Source organism: Sturnira hondurensis, unplaced genomic scaffold (assembly GCF_014824575.4).
Source record: "Sturnira hondurensis isolate 20B ecotype Veracruz unplaced genomic scaffold, ASM1482457v3 Scaffold0007222, whole genome shotgun sequence".
NCBI classification, from domain to species: domain Eukaryota; kingdom Metazoa; phylum Chordata; class Mammalia; order Chiroptera; family Phyllostomidae; genus Sturnira; species Sturnira hondurensis.
In genome coordinates, this window is record NW_028079853.1 from 748,075 (window position 1) to 767,339 (window position 19,265).

The 19,265-nt window shown below is 48.8% G+C and overlaps 1 protein-coding gene across 1 annotated transcript in view; it reads right to left on the reverse strand.

Annotated features, from left to right (window-relative positions):
• Positions 1-10,430: 10,430 nt before the first annotated feature.
• The window catches only part of PDIA5 (protein disulfide isomerase family A member 5), an 88,012-nt gene continuing 79,177 nt past the window's right edge, over positions 10,431-19,265 (reverse strand). Inside the window, exons 15-17 of the mRNA XM_037051469.1 lie at positions 18,015-18,085; positions 11,048-11,182; positions 10,431-10,658 (exon numbers count right to left, since the gene is read on the reverse strand). Of these exons, the coding sequence (XP_036907364.1) occupies positions 10,578-10,658; positions 11,048-11,182; positions 18,015-18,085 (287 nt within the window). The 3' untranslated portion in view covers positions 10,431-10,577. The remainder of the gene's footprint in view (positions 10,659-11,047; positions 11,183-18,014; positions 18,086-19,265) is intronic.

A 19,265-nucleotide genomic window follows, 5' to 3' on the forward strand; every position in this document is an offset into this window, starting at 1 on the left:
TTGTTGGACTTCCATACAGATTGATTTTCTGGTGGTTCTGGATGTTATTTGTTTTGGGATCTGGTTGTTATTCTTTCTATGGTTGTGTAAGGAGTTGAAGTATGTCTACCTGCACCTCCATCCTGACTGGATATTTACATTATTTTAAATGTATTATTATAAGACTGTTTAGGAAGTTCTGAAGGTGGGCTTTTATTTGAGTCAAAATAGGGAAAGTCAACTTACTGAATTTGCGGGCCTTTCTCTTTTCCACTTGTCCATTATTATATTCATCTCTCCCTGGGGCTGGTTTCTTCTTTCTTATGCTATTAACAATTTTATCTTAATCTCATCAATGTCTTCATTCCTGCCATACTCCTTCCTTCTAGGTGCCCTATTTTTTGTCTTCCCATGACCTTCTTTTTAATACCACCAAATACCTATTTGGTGATAGGTATTTACGGAGATCTTATTTTTTAAAACTACTGTTCTTTTTTATCTTTATATTAGTGTATTGATTTTCATGAATTATGAAAGTAACTCATACCCATTTAAAAACTGTAATAATGCAATGAAATGGGAAGAAATAAAAACCACCTGTTATTCTAATTTCCAGAGGTAACCACTATTAATTTATGGTGAATTTCCTTCAAGTCTTTTAAAAAATATTTTATTTATTTATTTTTAGAGAGAGGGGTCGGGAGGGAGAGAGGGAAACATCAATATGTGGTTGCCTCTCGTGGGTCCCCTGCTGGGAACTGGCCTGTAACCCAGGCATGTGCCCTGACTGGGAATCAAACCGGTGACCCTTTGGTTCCCAAGCCCATGCTCAGTCCAGTGAGCTACAACAGCCAGGGCTCAAGTCTTTTTTAATTAAAAAAAAAAACTAAACTAAAACCAATCAGGATCTTATTAGGTACATTTTATATCTAGCCCTTCTATATATAATTTAGAAGTGAAATGTTTCTAACTCATGTAAAATTTTTTTTTGTCTTTTCCCCTCAAATTTATTTTGGTTTTTTTTTCAAATTTTTTATTAAAATTTTTAATACACCATTGAAAAGAAATCAGAGTATTTAGAAAAACAGGATGAAGAAAAATGTCATCATCAGACAAAATCAATTTTAATATTTTGACTTATGTACTTCTGGTCTTTTTTCCTATGCATATACCAATGTATATTATTATAAAAACTGGATGTATAATCTACAAAAACTGTAAAATATTGAACTCTGTGTGAAAATATTCAGCATTTGTACAACAAACATTCACTGAGCACTTGCCATAACTGTGGTGTTGGGGCAATATGGAGAAGTAGACAGAAAATGTCTTTGCCCTCATAGAGCTTACATTCCACTGAACAGAAAAGACAATAAACAAGTAAGAACACATGACATCTGAAAGATAAGTGCTATGAAATAAAAGAAAGCAGAGCAAGGGAATAAAGACTGAAAAAAAGGGCACTAACTTCATTGTGTAGGGGCCTCATCTCCCTGTGGAGATGACATTTGAACAGACTCCTGAAGGAAAAAAAAAAACAGTAACACTCACAAATACGGTATTATTTTTCTGGTAATGTCAGCTTTTCAAGCGTTTACTTGTGATTTCTCCTCTTCATTGTAAATAAATATTTGCCTTTGCCCCTAATTTGTATTATTTTTCTTAAAGGGGTTATGGGGGGAGTCAGGACATGGCCCCACCACGACCTCAGAGAACAGATGGCAGTCTTAAGGAATGAGGAAAACAGTGTCTGGATGTCCCAGCTCCCCTAATGCTCCTGTGTTTGTCATGGAAGTGTAGAATTTTCACAGGCTATTTTCTCCAACACTGTAAGTAGCACCAAGGCTGGAGGTGAGGCGCAGTCCCTCTTGCACGGATCCCCGCCACCAGTGCACTTCCCTGACATGTGAGTAATAAACGGCATGTTCACAGCATGTCCATGCCTGCTGGCCCTCCGGGCGGATATTTTTGGAATATCATGAACACAACAGCAGCTCCCAGGTTTGGAGCGGCTGTGTTACAAGGGGCCTTAAATTACATGAGCTTCAGTCCTCACAAATCGGGGATCTGTAGCTGGCAGATGTCTGCGAGGGAGGCTGGGAGCTGTAACTCTTAAGGGAAGAAGGGCTTTGGGAGGCAGTCCCTAGACTCTGTCACGCTCATGGGTGGTCAGTGGCTCAGCACATCCGAAGTCCCACCTGGCTGTGGAAAATCCCAGAAACAGGTTCATAACACAAGACTCTGGGTAGGTTAGGATCTGGAAGCTTTAAGTCCATCTGAGCGAGGCTGAAAACAAGAGCATGGATTGAATACATGTATGAAAACAAGTTATATTCCCAGATTCCACTGCCAGCCATGTCACACAGCTGAAGAACCTTCCCCCCCCACCTGATCCAGACAATGAAGGTTGAGTTGCTTTAATACGTTCTCTGAGCTGCTGCTGTCAGCAATTTACCTTCTTCAGACATTTCTTTTATTTTTCAATATTTTCAACTTCTGAAAACCCTGTGTCTGCGTGCTTTCAGATAGGCCCCTCTGTGCTTTTGCATGTTAATTTATTTCATGACAGAATAATTTTGAAACCCAGACCAATTTTTCTCAATGCTGCAGAAAGCAGAAGGGGAGAAGGCAGTCAGGTGATGACGGGAATGAATGTCTGGGCCTGCTGAGGCTTTAACATCCTGTTAGAAGAGACATTTGCTTGGAAGACTCCCAGCCTAGATGCCAGGCTGAACACCCCGTGATGTGGCAGCATTTGAAGCCTCATGTTTTATGTGTGCGGCTCACTCTGTGGTCTGGACAAATACAGAGGTTTGCTACTGTGACTTGCTTTGCTACCTTTGAGTCTTAGAGCCAAGGTATTTTTACTGCATGATCCTGCGCTGATTGCAGTGATAACGTGGGCAGATTTACATATATAGCTTCCTACTGAATGTTTCTTTAGAAAAAAATTTCAGGAGAGTTAAAGACAGCAAGAGATCACATGCAACTTAATTACTTAATCCTACCAAAAAATTTCCAAGGTTTCAAAGAATACTTTTGTTGGAAAACTTCTTTCCCTTGATTTTGCCAAGTTTTTTCTAGCCTTGCTTCCATATACATTGTGTAAGCTCAGCATTGCACACCAGTGAACCTGCTGGTTCTGACTCCAGCTGCACGTTAGAACCACCTGGAGACCTCTTGAAACATGTAGGTACCAGGGCCCCATTTCTAGAGATTCTGGTTCAGTTATTTGGGGATGGGGCACTGGCCTTGGTAGTTTTTAAAAGCTCTGCAGGTGATTAGCCATGCAATCAGAACTGAGAACAATGGCACCAGGGGAAAGAGGGACAAGGATGTTGATCTATCCTTTTTCCAGAGAGTGAAGTAGCAGAAAATCCTGGGGGTTGGAGGGAATTCAGCCCCTGGAGTTTCCAATGACAAGAGGCTGATGGCGCAGCCTTCCTGACTCTCCCTCATCCTGAGGGACTTATTGCTTGAGACAGGAGGGCAACTGGGATCTGTGGGGCCCAACTCTCAGCTCAGGCGGGGAAGGTGGTTGTCCTAGAAGAAATGCCCCCCAGAGTAGGAGATGTGGCTCAAAAGGACAAGCAAGTTCTTGAGGCTCACTGCTCAGAGCCAACAACATAGTGTTGGTGGATGAGAAAAGAAAGCGACAACCCCACCGCTTTTGTTTGTTTACTCTATCCAAGAGAATGAGCATGGCGCTGAAACAGACAGGATGGTCTTTACTTGGAAGGAGCTGAAAGCTAAGACAAAAAGTTTAAATGAAAAAAAATATGCAAAAAAGCTAGGAAAATTCTAAAAATGAAAAAAGTAATTCAAATCAGAATAAGAAAATAAAATATAATGAGAATACATAGATTAGTGGAACGGGGAAGAAAACATGACACGCAAACAAATTTTGAAATTCACTATATGGTAAAAGTGATATTCAGTGAGGAAGGAAAAATAGTATTGGGACAAGAGACTAACCATTTTGAAAGACAAAAAGCTGGATGTCTTTGGCATTCCTTAAATCAAAATAAATTTGAGATGCATTTTAAAATGCCAGGAATAAATTTATATGTGATCTTGTAATGGAAAAGAGTTTTCTGAATAAAAAACCATGTATATCCACATATATACATATACACTACACACACATACACACACATAAAAAGCGTACTACATATTTGTTTATGAACAACAACAAAGGGAAGGATTCACACCAAAGCTGACAGTAGTTATTTGTGGGATGTGAAATTGGAAGGAAAAATCTCTCTCTCCATATATGTGTGTGCACACACACACACATGCACACTAAGTTAATAACTAAGCACATATTTTATATATAAATATATATTTTTTATATATACATATGAGTTAGGTATTTGTTGATTTTTTTACAGAGAAGGTACATAAAATAAAAATAAATTTTAAAACACCAATATTGGGTAAGAGTTTGAAGGACAAACTTGTTTAAAATAATTGCAGGTTGTTTTTTCTCTTTTTGGCCCAAACAAATCTTCCCCCAGAGTCCAAAATTTTGTGAGAACTGCCTAAGTCAATGTCTAGAAAGGGAAGACTTATTTTTAATTATATTTTATTGATTATGCTGTTATAGTTGTCTCAATTACTCCCCCTTCACATCACCCCACGCAGAACCCCCCACTCCCTCAGGCAATCCCCACCCCTTTGTTGATGTCCATGGGTCATGTGTATAAGTTCTTTGGCTTCTCTGTTTCCTACACTGTACATCTCCATGGCTATTCTGTGACTACCAATTTGTACTTCTTAATATCCTCACCTCTTCACCCATTCGCCCAAATCTCCTTCCATCTGGCAACCATCAAAATACTCTCCATTTCCATAATTTTGTCCGTTCTTCTTGTTTGCTTAGTTTGATTTTTAAATTTAATTGTTGATAGGTATGTGTTAATTGCCATTTCATTGTTTATAGTTTTGATCTTCTTTTTCTTAAAGACATTCCTCTAACATTTCATATAAGGATGGTATGGTGATGACAAACTTGTTTTGCTTTTTTCTTGTTTGGGAAGCTCTTTATCTGCCCTTTGAATATAAATGATAGCTTTGCTGGGTAGAGCAGTCTTGGATGTAGTTCCTTGAGGGGATGTAGTTCCCCAAAGTCTTTTCAGGACTTTGTATATTTCTTGACAATCCCTTCTAGCCTGCAAAGTTCTTTGAGAAATCAGCTGAAAGTTTCATGGGAACTCCCCTGTAGGTAACTAACTGCTTTTCTGTTGCTGCTTTTAAGATTCTCTCTTTATCTTTATCCTTGGGTATTTTAATTATGATGTGTCTTGGTGTGGCCCTCTTTGCATTCACCTTGTTTGGGATTCTCTCTGCTTCCTGGACTTGCATGTCTATATCCTTCACCAAATTAGGGAGGTTCTCTTTTATTATTGTTTCAATTAGACTTCCAATTTTCTTGCTCTTTCTCTTCTCCTCCTGGCACTCCTATAATGCAAATGTTGGTATACTTGAAGTTGTCCCAGAGGCTCCTTACACTATACTTGTTTGGGGGTGGTGTTTTTCTCTTCTTGTTGTTCTGTTTGTTTTTTGCTTCCTTATGTTCCAAATCACTTATTTGATTCCTGGCTTCATCCACTCTACTGTTGTTTCCCAGTAAATCGTTCATTTCCATTAGTGTATCCTACATTTACACCTGGATCTTTTTTATGGTGTTGAGGTCCTCACTAAGTTCCTTGAGCATTCTTATAACCAATTCCACATCTGATAGATTGCTTATCTCCATTTCGTTTAGTTCTTTCTCTGGAGTTTTGATGTTATGTCATTTTGGCCATGTTTTTCTCCTCATTTTGGCAGCCTTCCTGTGTTTGTTTCTGTCTATTAGGTAGAGCTGCTATGACTCCCTATCTTGGTAGTGTGGCCTAATGTAGTAGGTGTCCTGAAGGTCCCAGTGGCACAGACTCTCCTATCACCCAAGCTGGGTACACAAGGTGTGCTCTTTGTGTGGGCTGAGTACACCTTCCTCTGTAGTTGAGCTTTGGTTACTGTTGGCAGGTCATGGGAAGAATTTACTCAGGCCAGTGAGACAGTTGCAACGACTGCCTGTGACCACTTGCCACCAACCTCCACCCTCTGTGGAGGATCAGCGGTGAAGGGGCAGGGAGGTGGTGCTCTGACACAGTCTGTAGCTGTCTACTGGGTGCGCAGGCTCTTGGGTTTCAGGGTGTTGCAGGCCAGGGCCAGCCACCACCTGTGTTCTGCCTGGGGGCACCCAGCATTAGGTACAAAGCGATTTGAGATGGCTGCTACTTGTACTGGTCTTGGAGGTTCCCAGGTGAACCCAAGCTGTCATCCAAGGCTGGCTGCTGCTATTTCTTGGCCTGGGGCCAATGAGCAAGTGGTACAGGAGGATGGGGGCTCACTGAGGCCAGCTGTTGCTTGTTTGGGAGGGTTTAGAAAGAGGTGAAGCATTAGCTAAGATAAGCCATTCATATGGTAAAGCTACTGTTACAGCTTTGGTGGGCCCTAAGTTGGGTGGGGCAGGGCACCAGGGAATTCCCAGGATGGGGCAAACAGTGTAAGTCAGGTTGATGGAGTCTCAGATATGGTATCCACCTGCTAGCTCTGTGGCTCTGTGGGGAGAGGGTTCAGAAGAGGAACAATGACCTCTGCCCACCATTCTGTCTGGGAGAAAACTATCCCCCAGCTCTCACCATGATGCCAGACTCTTCCATTCCTCCCTCTATGCCACAGTGCCTTTCAAGCTGCTACCCCCATGCTGGAACTCGGAGAGAGTGAGTTTGAGTAATTCTGTGTGCAGGCCCTTTAAGAGGAATTGCTTGGGAATCCAGTAGTTCCTTTCACCAACTCAAACCCCACTGATTTTTGCAGCCAGGAGTTATGGGGGCTTATCTTCCTGAAACTGGAACCCTGGGCTGAAAGGCCTGGTATGGGGCTGGAGTCCCTTGTTCCTGAGATATTCTTCCCATATTTTTATCCACCACACATGGGGTGTGGGACCAGCCCATTCATTCTGTGTGTCCACATCTCCTACCAGTCCGGACGGATTTGGTTCCTTTAGTTCTGTAGTTGTCAGACTTCCATTCACCTCGACTTCTGATGATTTAGTGATGGTTGTTCTGTAGTTTAGTTGTAATTTTGATGTGGTTTTGCAAGACGGTGAGCCATGTTTACATACACTTCCAACTTGACCCGAAGTGGGAAGACATATTAAGTGGGCATTATGCTGTTTAGCACAATAATGATTAGTGGGGGCTTGAAAAGGAAGCAACCATCACTAGAAGGAAGCATCTCCAACTAAGTCTTGTGGGTCACGGGAGAGAGGAAACCCTTGTGTGGCCTCTGAGTTCTGCCACTGAGCCACTCTGTGACCTTGGACAAATGACCTAATCTCCCAGAGCCTCAGGCCCCTCATATACACCACGGGGTTGTGGGGGCATTAAATGGAATGTGGCTAAAAGTGCTTCCACACCGGAGAGGCTGTGCAGGATTCTTGGCTACATTCTCTAACGACATGTTAATTCTCATCAAATTGCAAGTGACACAAAGTTAAAGACAGAAAGAGACAGAAATAGATTCTAAAGTATCCTGGCAGGCTAAAACAAAGATGAATTTTCAAGATAAAATGCAACGAGAAAAATAGTCTTAAAAGTTATATAAGAACTTTGCAAATGTCTTCAAAAGTTATAATTGCAATAGCTAGCAGTTTAGAAAGCCAGGTAATTTCATACAGTCTTGGTAAGAGCATAAATAGGCACACCGCTGAAGGAAAATACACAATACATACCACAGGCCTTAAAGATAAGCATACTCTTTGACCCAGAAAGCCACTTCTGCAAACGTATGAATTGTGTAGAATAACCCAACCAAAGATGTTCATTCAAGTATTATTCATGGTTAGGAATAACTGCTAACATATACATCTAATAATAGATTTATAAGTAGACGATTATACTTACATGCCATGAAGTACTATACAGCAATGGTTCTCAGCGGGGGGAGATTTTGCCTCCCCACCCCGGGAACATCTGGCAAAGTCTGGAGACATTTTTGCTTGTCATAACCTGGGGGGGCGGGGGGAAAGGTGCTACTGGCCTTTTTGTGGGTAGAGGCCAGAGACACTAGTAAAAGTCATACTATGTATAGGAAAGCACCCGTCCCACAAAGAATTACGTGTCCCCAAAATGTCAATAGTGCCAAGAAACAGTGTTGAGAAACTCTGCTATATAGTCTTTAAAAACTACGTTGAGGCAGAATAGCTAATGATATAGGAAAGCATTAAAATATTTTGTATAATTTTTTAAAGTTATAAAGCACTGAGCAATTTCATTTGTGATGAAAATGGACTGCATTCAACAGTACTTGGTGATAGCAGGGTTTTGACTGATTTATTACATTTTCTTCTGTATTTTTCAAAGTCTTATATCACATATACTACCTTGAACACTGGTGAAAAAATACTGCATGAAAATTAATTATCAAGGGTTGATCTTTTCCATGAGCAGTATGAAAAAGTTTTGATGGTTTTTGTTGACAATGAGCCCGCAATCTTGGGCTTGATGAACTGAGATCTATCTTATAAGATCTGGAACGAGGGGAGGGACCCGTGGTCCTCTCCAGCCAATGCTGGCTGGGCCTCACCTGCACTCTTGTGTTCAGGACGGGGCGCCACATTTTCTGAGGCATGTAGGAGCTCTGTTTACACTGTGCCCACCTGTGCAGTACAAGTGGTGACCACAGTTTGGTCCAATAAACTGAAAGTAACCTTTAGGTAATTCTCGGATGATTCCTCAGGTAAATGCCATCTTTCAAAGCTCCCGTCCTCCCTTCCACAAGAGATGTGGACACAGATTCACTCTGTCCCAGGGACAGCGAGGGGGGACTTAGACCCATGCCAGCTCTTACAGATCCTCACTCCCCAGGCTGGTCAATGCTGCGCCTGACAAGGTGGCTGATGAGGGGCATTCTGTCATTGCCTGCTACTGAAGCCTGGGGCTTGGCCACTCTCCTTCCTTCTCTAGCCCTGGTTGGCCGCCACATTTCTGCTCCTGCTCTGAACCTCTGAGGCTGGCAGTGACCTCACTGAGATGACCCCCCAGGAAGCTAATCAGCCAGACTCTCAACCAGCTTTCACACTGCTCTGTGGGGACCCAGGGAAACTGAGTCCTGGCCACACAGGAAGCAGCGCTGCCTGGAGTTCAACTCAGGCCCTTCCTGCTAAACTGGGTTGATATACTATTTAGGGCATGCTCTTTTTTAACACGTGTGGCTTTTTTGGAGGGGGCACAGCTAAGGAAGTAGAGGGAATGAAAGACTGATCGGATGATACAGGAGTAGGCAGGGGTATTGAGAAGCTGGGACATTGCCCAAAACAAGCGCTTTCAGAACTTTCGATCTCACTTAACAGCTCTGGGAGTGGCACCTCATCAAACACCATGAGGCACTCTGGGGCTCTGCTCCTCCGCCCCACAGACCTGTCAGCAAGAAGGACGGAGGCCATGAGGGAGGGGGCCAGACCGGGAAACAGGGCTGAACATTCCCACACTCGGTCACTCCCCAGCAAGGCCACCAAAGTGCGCCGCTGAGTACCAGGACCACTGTTTACCACGGCAGTCAAGGCAGCCGGTGCGAGGCAGCTCTACGCCCCGTGGAGAAATACTGAGTGGATGCAGCACGGGGTGCTCTGGCTCTGCGGCACCAGTGGGCACGCAGCGGGATGTTAGTCACACAGGGATGCAGAAAGCAGGGCCAGTGGGAAAAATGGTTGGGAGGATGGAACACAGGCAGGAGGCAGAGTGAGGCAGCAGAGCAGAGAACCTGGGTGGCGCTGTCCTCGGAGAAGGTGGTGTGAAGGCTGGGAGATTACTGTGGTCGGGGGCGAGCTGGCTAACAGACCCAACACTGAGAACACACCACCATGTTCCCCACGCCACCCCTGCCAGTCTGTGTGCAGGGCAAGCAGCCTCAAAGTCCCCTCCTCCACTCCTTCCCGATGCCCTTGGAGCCTGGGCTTGACCACTGCACTCATCCCTGACGTGGTGACTTCTGTTCAAAGGGAGAGCACGAAGGGACTGGAAGGAGGAAGACAGAAATTGCGGGGGAAAGAAAAATATGTAAATGAGTTCCAGGAAAATATATAAGGCTGAAACACAATGACCCAGAAAAAGCTAATGCTTGGTTACTACTGGCTTCAGCATCCCATTTTCCCTGATCACCTGGATGCATTTCCTCTCAACACTAGTCATTTCCCCACAGGATATTCTATGGTCCAATTTCCTTGCTCTGCTCTCCAGTGATCGATAGGGGCCGGCACTGGCACCCCGTGCTGCCCTCGGGAGTGTCTTCCGTGTGGCTGACCCTGGACTGAGGCTCGCCTCCCGGAAGACGACACGGAATGAGGGCGAACATGAGTACCCAGCCTTTGTTAGCACAGGCTCTGCAGAAATAATCCACACCAAACAATTGGCTTAATTTTATTTCAAAATTGTACAAAATGGCCTTAAGCGCCTCTAAAAAACTGTCTTCAGACACGTGGAAATTCAGAAAGAACAATAAAACAGGGTATCATTCACAGTGTAATGGAAAAGCTTTCTCTGAGGCAGACATTACAACTCTTCTTTCTTCTTCCCCAGTCTCTCGTGGTCTCCCTCTCGGAGGGTTCGAATAAAATTGGTAAACCCCAATTCCTGTAGGGAAGGGGAGAGAAGCAGAGAGCGAGAGAAGGAATTTTAACCCCTGGTACAGATGTGCATGTTCTCCCTCACTCCCCTTTCCTGACCCTCCAAATACGGAAACTGGCCGAAGCAGCGGGGCAGCTGGTGACGCTGGGAGGGTCAGCTACTCCACAGAGAAGCCCTGAGAAGCTGGCAAGGAAACTCCCACACCCGGGAAGCCACCCTCGCTCTGGGGCAGGACTTCTGTGACAACCTCCTGAGACCCTCTTCCAGCCTGGCCCAGGCCCTCGCCTTCTCAGCTCCGATGGGCCCTCTAGAGGCCACCCTTTGCTGCTCCTCAGCGGCTGTTTCCCTGCCCATCAGCAGAAAGAGCTCAGGGCAGATTCCTCTCCCCAACTCACCGTCCGATCACTGTCATACTTCTCTACAAACTTCCCATAGTGGTAGTAGTGGAAAGTGGGGTAGCCCTTGATGGCCTCCTGCTGACACAGGTCCTGGTTCGTATCTTTGACACAGTCAACAGCAGCGCAGGAGATCTACGGGGGACAGAAGAAGGGTCGGCACAGGGGCCTCCGGCTGAGAGCAGAGGCGTGGACGCTGCACGCAGGCTGCACTCTGCCCACACCAGGTGCTTTCTGAGATCTTTCCCCAGCAGCAGGGAGGAGCGGAACCAAAGCATCCCCAGCCTGGAACTCCCCTGAGACTGATGGTGCCTGTTTCTCTTTCCAAGGCAGATCTGAGCACCCGGCGTGGCGTGCCGAGACTACCTTTTCAGATCAAGAGGACAGCAGCCCATCTGTATCTGCAGGTTTCCCATCTATAGAGTCAACCAACTGCAGATAAAAAAATTTTGAAAAATGAAAAATCCCAGGAAGTTCCAAAAAGCAAAATTTGACCTTGCCACGTGCCAAGCACGATGCTGAATCCAGTGGAATGAAGTGATGTACAGGCACAAGCTGCTGTCGCCTACAAACCAGAGTAGGTCATATGCAAATAGAAAATGTTTTATATAAGGGGCTTGGGCATCCTCAGATTTTGGTGTCTGCGGGCAGTCCTACAGCCAACCCCCCAAGGATACCAACGGATGACTACTGTGACCGTAACAGAAATTATGACTTGAAAGCAGTTGTAAACAGCACAGGTTTTGTGATACTTTCTGCAAGGCACTGTGAGATCCATCCATTAACCAATTCATATTCCCTGAACATCTGCTTGGGAGGCAGTCTAGTTCCAAGGTTAAGAGCAAAAGCTTTGAAGTCAAGTTTCCTGAGTGCAAATGTTGGCTGGGTTGTGCATTAAGATCTAAGAAAAATGACCTATGCCACTGGTGCCTCAGTTCCCTGACACACAGTTAGCAGTTAATAAACGTCGGCTGTTTTTTTGGTAAACTTACTTTTAGAAAGGAAGAAAGAGAGAGAGCACATGAAACATCAATTTGTTGTTCCACTTATTTATGTACTCATTGGTTAATTCTTGTATGTGCCCCAACCAGGGATTGAACCTGCAACCTTGGCATATTGGAATGACTCTCTCACCAACTGAGCTACCAGGTCAGGCCCCAACTGTTGTTACAGTCATTCCTAAAGGCCCCCCACACAAGCTCTGTCCCCCGTAGGTGCCTGGTGCCTGTTTAGATAAAGGACGGCAGATAGAGACAATTTGAAAGCGTGGTAGGAGGTCTGATGGAGATGGTCCTGGGTGCCAAGAAAGCCTAGGAGAGGGGAGCTAAGACACTGCACAGTTTGCCGGCCGAGCCAAGACTGAAACAGGAACAAAGAAAGCTCCAGCCAGGGGGGCACTTCCCAGAAACTAGAAGAGTTCAGCATGGCCAGAGCAAACAGAGTTTTTGGTCAGAAGGAGGTGCCCAAATTGGCCGTAGGCCTCTTCTTGCCCATCTTAAAAATCCCACGTGCTGGGTGGTGTTTTCTTGTTATTGAGTGTTCTTTCAAAACAAGAGGGTATAAAGCAGGCACACAGAACTTTTTCCCTGTTCAGGGCCACAAAGCTGGGAAGGAGGGGAGAGGGTCCAGTAGCGGCCACATGTAACACGAAAGCGTCACCGGAGAGGGGCGGACTGATTCTGGTGAGAGGCCAGCATTTCCAAAGTCCTGTCAGATGTTCTAGAAGCTAAGGGTACAAGGTGACTTTAACACAGCTCGGTCATGGAGTGGCTGCCATTCTTACTGCTGAAAGACACGTAATTAGTGAGATCATTTTAGAGCCCAGTGACTGGTCAGAAGAAATTAAGAGGGTGATTCGATGAGGCAATAGCCAGAAGAGCGGCCTTCTCCAGGAAGGACAAGGAGGCCTTTCCGAGGAGGTAACACTTGACGTGAACCCTGAGTGACGAGCGCAACCAGCTGCGTGACGAGCACCCGAGAAGACCAGCCCACTCCTGAGAGAGGAATGACCACGGGGTCTCTGAGAGCCAAGCACATTAAGGAAGTCAGACGGAACTATTCCCACAGCTTGAATCATTGAACAGCCATGATTCACAAATTCTTTGGCTGCTGGTTATTTACACTTGAACAAAGGCCCCCTTTCCAGGTAGGAGAGGCCCCGTGGGCCACCAGCCGTCATTCTGGTCACTCACCATGTGCACAGGTGAACACGCCTCACGCTGGGCACCAGCGCACCACACCTGCCCTCCCGCCTTCCCTGTCCTTCAGCTGCAACATTCTCTACAGCAGCGGTCCCCGGCCTTCCTGGCTTGGGGGGAACAGGAGGCAGAGCCCAGGCAGTAAAGTAGCAAAGCTTCCTTCACTGGCCGGCTGCTCACCTCCTGCTGTGCAGCCCAGTTCCTAGCAGGCCTCCGACCAGCAGGACCTGCGGCTACCTGCTCCACAGCACTACTTCCTAGAGCGGAGTTTGCATGCTCGCTGCACACCATCTGTATCGGCTCTCAGTCCTATTCTAATTGGCCCACACAGAATTTTTTTAAAAATCTGAATTAGCTACCATCCTAGAGAAAGGGCCAGAAGATTTTCATATACAAGTTTGGCTCGACAGCTTCTCTTCAAAAGCCAGGTTGGATGGCACTTGCCCTTCGTTCGCACAGGCAACAGCTGGTGGGGGCAGCGGGGCGGCTGTCTCCTCAGGGCAGGTTCGAATGTGGTCTGTTCCCAGGCATCCAGATGAAGCCTGACGCTCAGACCTGCGGGCCGGCGCCTGAGGGCCAGCCCCTGTGGACTCTGAGAACCCCACGCACCCTCTAGAGCACCTTTACAACCACTTAGAAACCCGAGGCAGACGCTCCTCTGGCCGTCCTCTGGGCTGTTTCTTGGGGCAGGCAGGGCGGGGCCCAGGCCAGGGGAGACCTCCCGCGGCGGTGGGCGGCGCCTTGGAGCCCCAGGCCCCGGATCCAGCGCTCCCCGCTGCGGCAGCGTTCGATGAGTGTTGCTCCAGGGCCCTGTTCTTCCTGCATCCACTTTAGATTATAAATTTAATTTGTATACATGCCCTGGAGCTGTGGGAAATGTAGTGTATGATTTTATGAATCTACTAAATTAAAAATGTGTCCTTATACTGAATCACCTAAACTAGCCGCCAGCCGCACACAGAGAGGGCTACTTCCGCCTGCAAAGACTCCCCACGCTCAGCTTCCACAGGAGGAGAGACACGTGCGGACCCTCTCTCAAGGAAGCGGCGTGGACTCTTGGGAAGGGAGGCAGAGCACCTCCCAATTTCTCGTCTCTCCCAGTTTTGCCACCGTGTAAATGCCTGCCCCTTTCATGCCCACTAGCGATTTGTACTGAACTCACCAGCAGCGCCAAATGCACATCCCTAACTCCTGGATTTGTCCCATGGTACCTGCTGTCAGGGCCCTGCCCCGTTCCCTTGGCCCAGCACTCGCCTCTGGCACCTGCACCTCCGGGCTGCGGAAAGCTAGAAGCAAGGCCAGGGAGTCATCTGCTCATTAATGCCCCTGCTCTGGTTCCCTTCCTGTCTGCTCTCTCCTCCTCTATCCCCTCTCAGACGAACCCCAGGTGGGCAAGTCCCAGGCCCCACTGGCTTCTGGGAGAACTCTGACAATACTTGTTGATTCCATTCTAATGCTGCCCCTTCCCAGCTGGGGAACCCTGGGCTTGTCATTCGACCTCTCTAAGATTCAGTCTTTGATCAGAAAAGCAGTAATTTCTAGTTGAATAAGCTATTGTGAGAATAAGATGACATAATGCTTTTAAAGAACTGACGGAAGAGGGACTCTCAAGAAATATTAAATATGTTTTTGTTCCTTCATTCAACCAACATTTACAGAGGTCTCAGGAGTAAAGATGACAGGGAGTTCAAGGACAAACGAGGTCCCTGTCCTCAGGGAGTTTGCCCTCCTGATGGGCGGCCAGCTTTGCAAACGTGTTGGGGACTGTATATGACGTGGCCCCAGTTACAGCAGCCTCCGGGCCAGTCACAGAGGAAGGGCTCCTGCCGCCTCAGGGACCCTGCCCGGACGACCTCCACACCTGGCCAAGAGCTGCACTGCAGGCCGTGCTCACCACCAGGATGGCCACACCTGGATGTACAGTGAGACGAGCCACCCCCCCCTTGCTGCCTGGTGGTCCCCTGACCCCTGCCTGCATCCATCAACCTCCCCCCTGGGATCCTCGTTCTCCACAGCCCCTTCCCTAACGCCATTCATTCCAACACTAACAGCGTGCCAGCCTTNAGTTACAGCAGCCTCCGGGCCAGTCACAGAGGAAGGGCTCCTGCCGCCTCAGGGACCCTGCCCGGACGACCTCCACACCTGGCCAAGAGCTGCACTGCAGGCCGTGCTCACCACCAGGATGGCCACACCTGGATGTACAGTGAGACGAGCCACTCCCCCCTTGCTGCCTGGTGGTCCCCTGACCCCTGCCTGCATCCATCAACCTCCCCCCTGGGATCCTCGTCTTCCACAGCCCCTTCCCTAACACCATTCATTCCAACACTAACAGCGTGCCAGCCTTTCTCCACTTGGCATGTCAGCTGCTGAAGCCCCCCCGGAAGCTGCTGGGGGGGAGTGGAGGCTCCCTAGCTAAAATGTGAACTGCCGCATGTGGCTTTATTGATTCAGTAAAATAAATCTCTGCAGGAGCTAATATTGACTTTGGCTATGAAAAAGAAGTGAGCAACCAATTGCATATTGATTGGGGAAGGAACTGGGACTGGCTTCTGGATGGAAAACAATGCAATCCCAGCTAAGAGGTGGGATGTCAGGAGACCCAGTTCTGGCTGCAGTAACCCACTAGACATTCCACGGCTCCACTCCCCAGTCACAAGTGGAAGCAGAGAGCTGGACAGGCCAGAGGTCACCAAACCCCAGCCTGTGGCCAGCACCAGAACCACTCTTACAAATAACAGTTCCTGGAACCATGCCAGAGAGAAATCTGACTTGCTAGCCTAGAATGGTGCCCAGCAATGTGGCACCAGTAATGTCAGTCCCCCAGGCCAGAGACAGAACCCTGCCCTGAGGTTACCGAGAGCCACCGCCAGGAGCCAGGCCTGCCGGCTGCCTGGAACAGAGAGGGTAAGTGTGCTTCTGAAAACGAGGGCTATCCCTGGCTTGGAATAAAGGAAGGTGGAAGGAGAAACAGAGGGAATGACCCTAGGAAAAGGCCAGCAACATTATGGTCCAAGTTAAGGCAATTAAGCAAAGGTACAGCAATGTCTCAGAGAAGGAGGGGGTTACCGGGAAAATGGGGCCTCTGTGCGTAAGTAGAGCCCCCCCCCAGCAGCTCACTGGGGGACTTCAGCAGCTGGCACGCTGTTAGTGTTGGAATGAATGGTGTTAGGGAAGGGGCCGTGGAGGACAAGGATCCCAGTGGGAAGCTGATGGACGCAGGCAGGGGTCAGGGGACCACTGGGCAGCAAGAGGGTGGGAGGGGGCTCATCTTGCTGCACATCCAGGAGGGCTGACCCTTGGCTGCCTGCTGTGGGGACAGCTGGCCTGGCCTTGTTGGGACTGCGGTGATGCCTCCACAGACCCCAGAGCCGTGGAGACCTAAGCAGGCAGGGGCAGGGCACCTCTGCCACAACCCTGGCTTGCCCAGAGCACAGAGTGTTCTCTGGGGAGTAAAGGCCTCCCCACGCCACCCAGTGCCCAGTGTGAGGGACCCTGCAGGGATGGACAGCCGGGCTACACTGGACTGCCCTGGAGCCCCCAGAGCAGGCGCGGTCAGCCTGGCAGATGCGCAGGCCCTGGACCGCCGCAGGAGTGGGGCGGGTAGTGGGAGAGACTACAGATGGGAAGCCCCTCCCGGCCATGTCCCTCTCAATGCGGGCAAAGTGGCAAGAGGAGGGGAAAATACAGCTCTGGTCCTTAGACTCCCTCCTGTAGGAGAGAGAAGGGGTTCCTTCAAGGGCATAGCCAAGGCTTGTGGGTGACGACAGGATGCCCCTAGTCTAGGGCAGGGTCCTGGGGTCTGAGTCCCCAGTGTGTCCCCACTCTTCACACATGAGCCTGTGCCCCAGCCTGGCTCCCTCTCGCCTGCTGTCCCAGTGAGCACTCTCTATGCCATTACTGCCACCCCCGCCCGGCCGACTCAGGGTGACCCTATTGCCTGTGTCCAGCCAGCTCCTGCTTCCCTGAGGTCTCCACCTAGGACAATAAGGCACCGTGGCAGAGATGCAGATGGCTGTGGGTTTGATGTGTAGGGGTGCGTTTCCAGGGCCTATCAGGACACAGGTTCCTATGACATTGTCCCAGGCTGGGAATGGCCTTTGTGTTCTTTCATACCAGCCTCCACCTTTATAGAGAAGGGAATGCAAGGCCTGGAGACGTAACGTGACTCCTTCCAGGTTACACAGGTTAGCAGCAGCGAAGCCACACCAACCTGAGTTCCGGGTTCGTCTGGCCCCACAAGCCCTCCCAGGCAGCAGCTTGCACTGCCCTGGCTGCTGGAGTTGCCTGGGGGATGTGCCTGGGGCCCCCGCTCCACGCACCCTAGCCCAGCCTGCAGGTCCAGCTTGTGAATTTTATGCTTCACCAGTTGGCTGTTCCATGGACGTAGCCTGCTCTCCACCACCTTGGCTGCCTACAGTTGACTCGTGTCAGATTTTTAGAATTTGTATTTTTGATTATATAAGTAATGCTACAAATCCTACTGTAAAAAGGTTCAAGCTCTAAACAAAATAAACAGATGACCCCTCTACCACCCCGTCCTCCAAGGAAAGGCTGCTACAGCTCGGTGTCTCCCCTTTGGCTGATTTTGCAGCATAAAGCCAGCCTGCTCTACCCTGCCTTACGAAAAAAAGAAAGTCCTGGTTCCCAGGAATCCCCTGATCTCGGCAGGTCCTGTTTGGAAAGGGACTGAATGGAAAGGAGGACAGTGTGGGAATTGGTGACAGGGCAGAGCTGGAGGCAGGACAAGCAATAAAGAGGGGTATCCTTACCTTTCGGTCATCTTTGAAGACATCAGCAGTGGCAGTGAAGTGTGGAATGACCTTCTTACAGTGTGGACACCCTGTACAAGAGGGAGAGAGAATGCTGCACACCAGGGGGAGGCTGCAGAGCCAGGAACCCCTCTCCACCCAACAGGCTGTGGGGGTTCATCTGACTCCCCCCCTGCACACCCCCATGTCAGTGTCCATGCATCAACCCTGCCCCTTAAACCTGTATCTGCTGTTGGCCTGAGGGCTTTGTAGGTGTCCCTGTGCAAGCAGCAGGCCGACTGGCCTGGCACCTCCCACCCTACGTGCAGACTAAGGTCGACAGTTACCTCCCACAGAGGGCTGCCTCGCAGCTCGAAGAGCCTGTTGCAAAGGGAGCTTTGGGCTCAGAAGAGGCGGATGTGCGCTCAGGATTCTCTGAGCCTGTTACAAGGCTCTGCTCTCTTGCCCAGTGACAATGGCAAACCCCTCCATCTCCTGACTGAGAAAGTACGACTGGGAGAGGCAGGGTGAGGGGGCACAGGAGCAACCACGCTGCTAGAGTCCCTGCCACTCAAGCTCCGGGGCCAACTTCCACATTCTCAGCAAACGCTACCCTCATCCCAGACTGCGCAGCCAAACCAGGCCCCAGTCTTCATGCTGTGCTTCAACCCTTCGCTCTCCAATCAACCTGAACCTTGGATCCAGACGTGGGAAAGCCAAGGTCAGGCTGGGAGGACAGGCTACAGGGAGTCCCCTGAGCTGCAAGACGCTTCCTAGGGCCCAGGTTCCAGACCCAGGAAGAGGCCCTTCAGAGCAGATGAGGACCTGTGCCTGCAGAGGCTGTGGAGTGCATGCCGTCCTGTCTCTTTTGTTCTCTGTGCCACCCTGAGTGCCTCAGGCTCTGAGGGCAGCATCTCAGGCACAGGCTGGCACTTGCGTGGGGCCACTTTTTCCTTCTGTCCCAGCAAACCCAGGAGAGCATCCACTGAGGACAGAGCCTAGGAAGCCACAGGCTGCTTTGGTCCAGACCTGCTTTCTCAGCCCTTCCCTCAGCATCAGCAGATCAAAACCCAAGCCCACACCTCCTCTTTCAATCGCTCCCCAGACACTGAGCACAACTGCCTAGAGAACAGAACTGCTTTCAGGGGAGGATTCCCCCAACTGTGGTAATTAATTCTCATCAACACACAGGCGGGGAGGCCAGACGCCCTGTGGGGAGGCCTGGCTCCAGCCAGCTCCCTGACAAACGGCCAGGCTGGCCCTCCAGCCTTC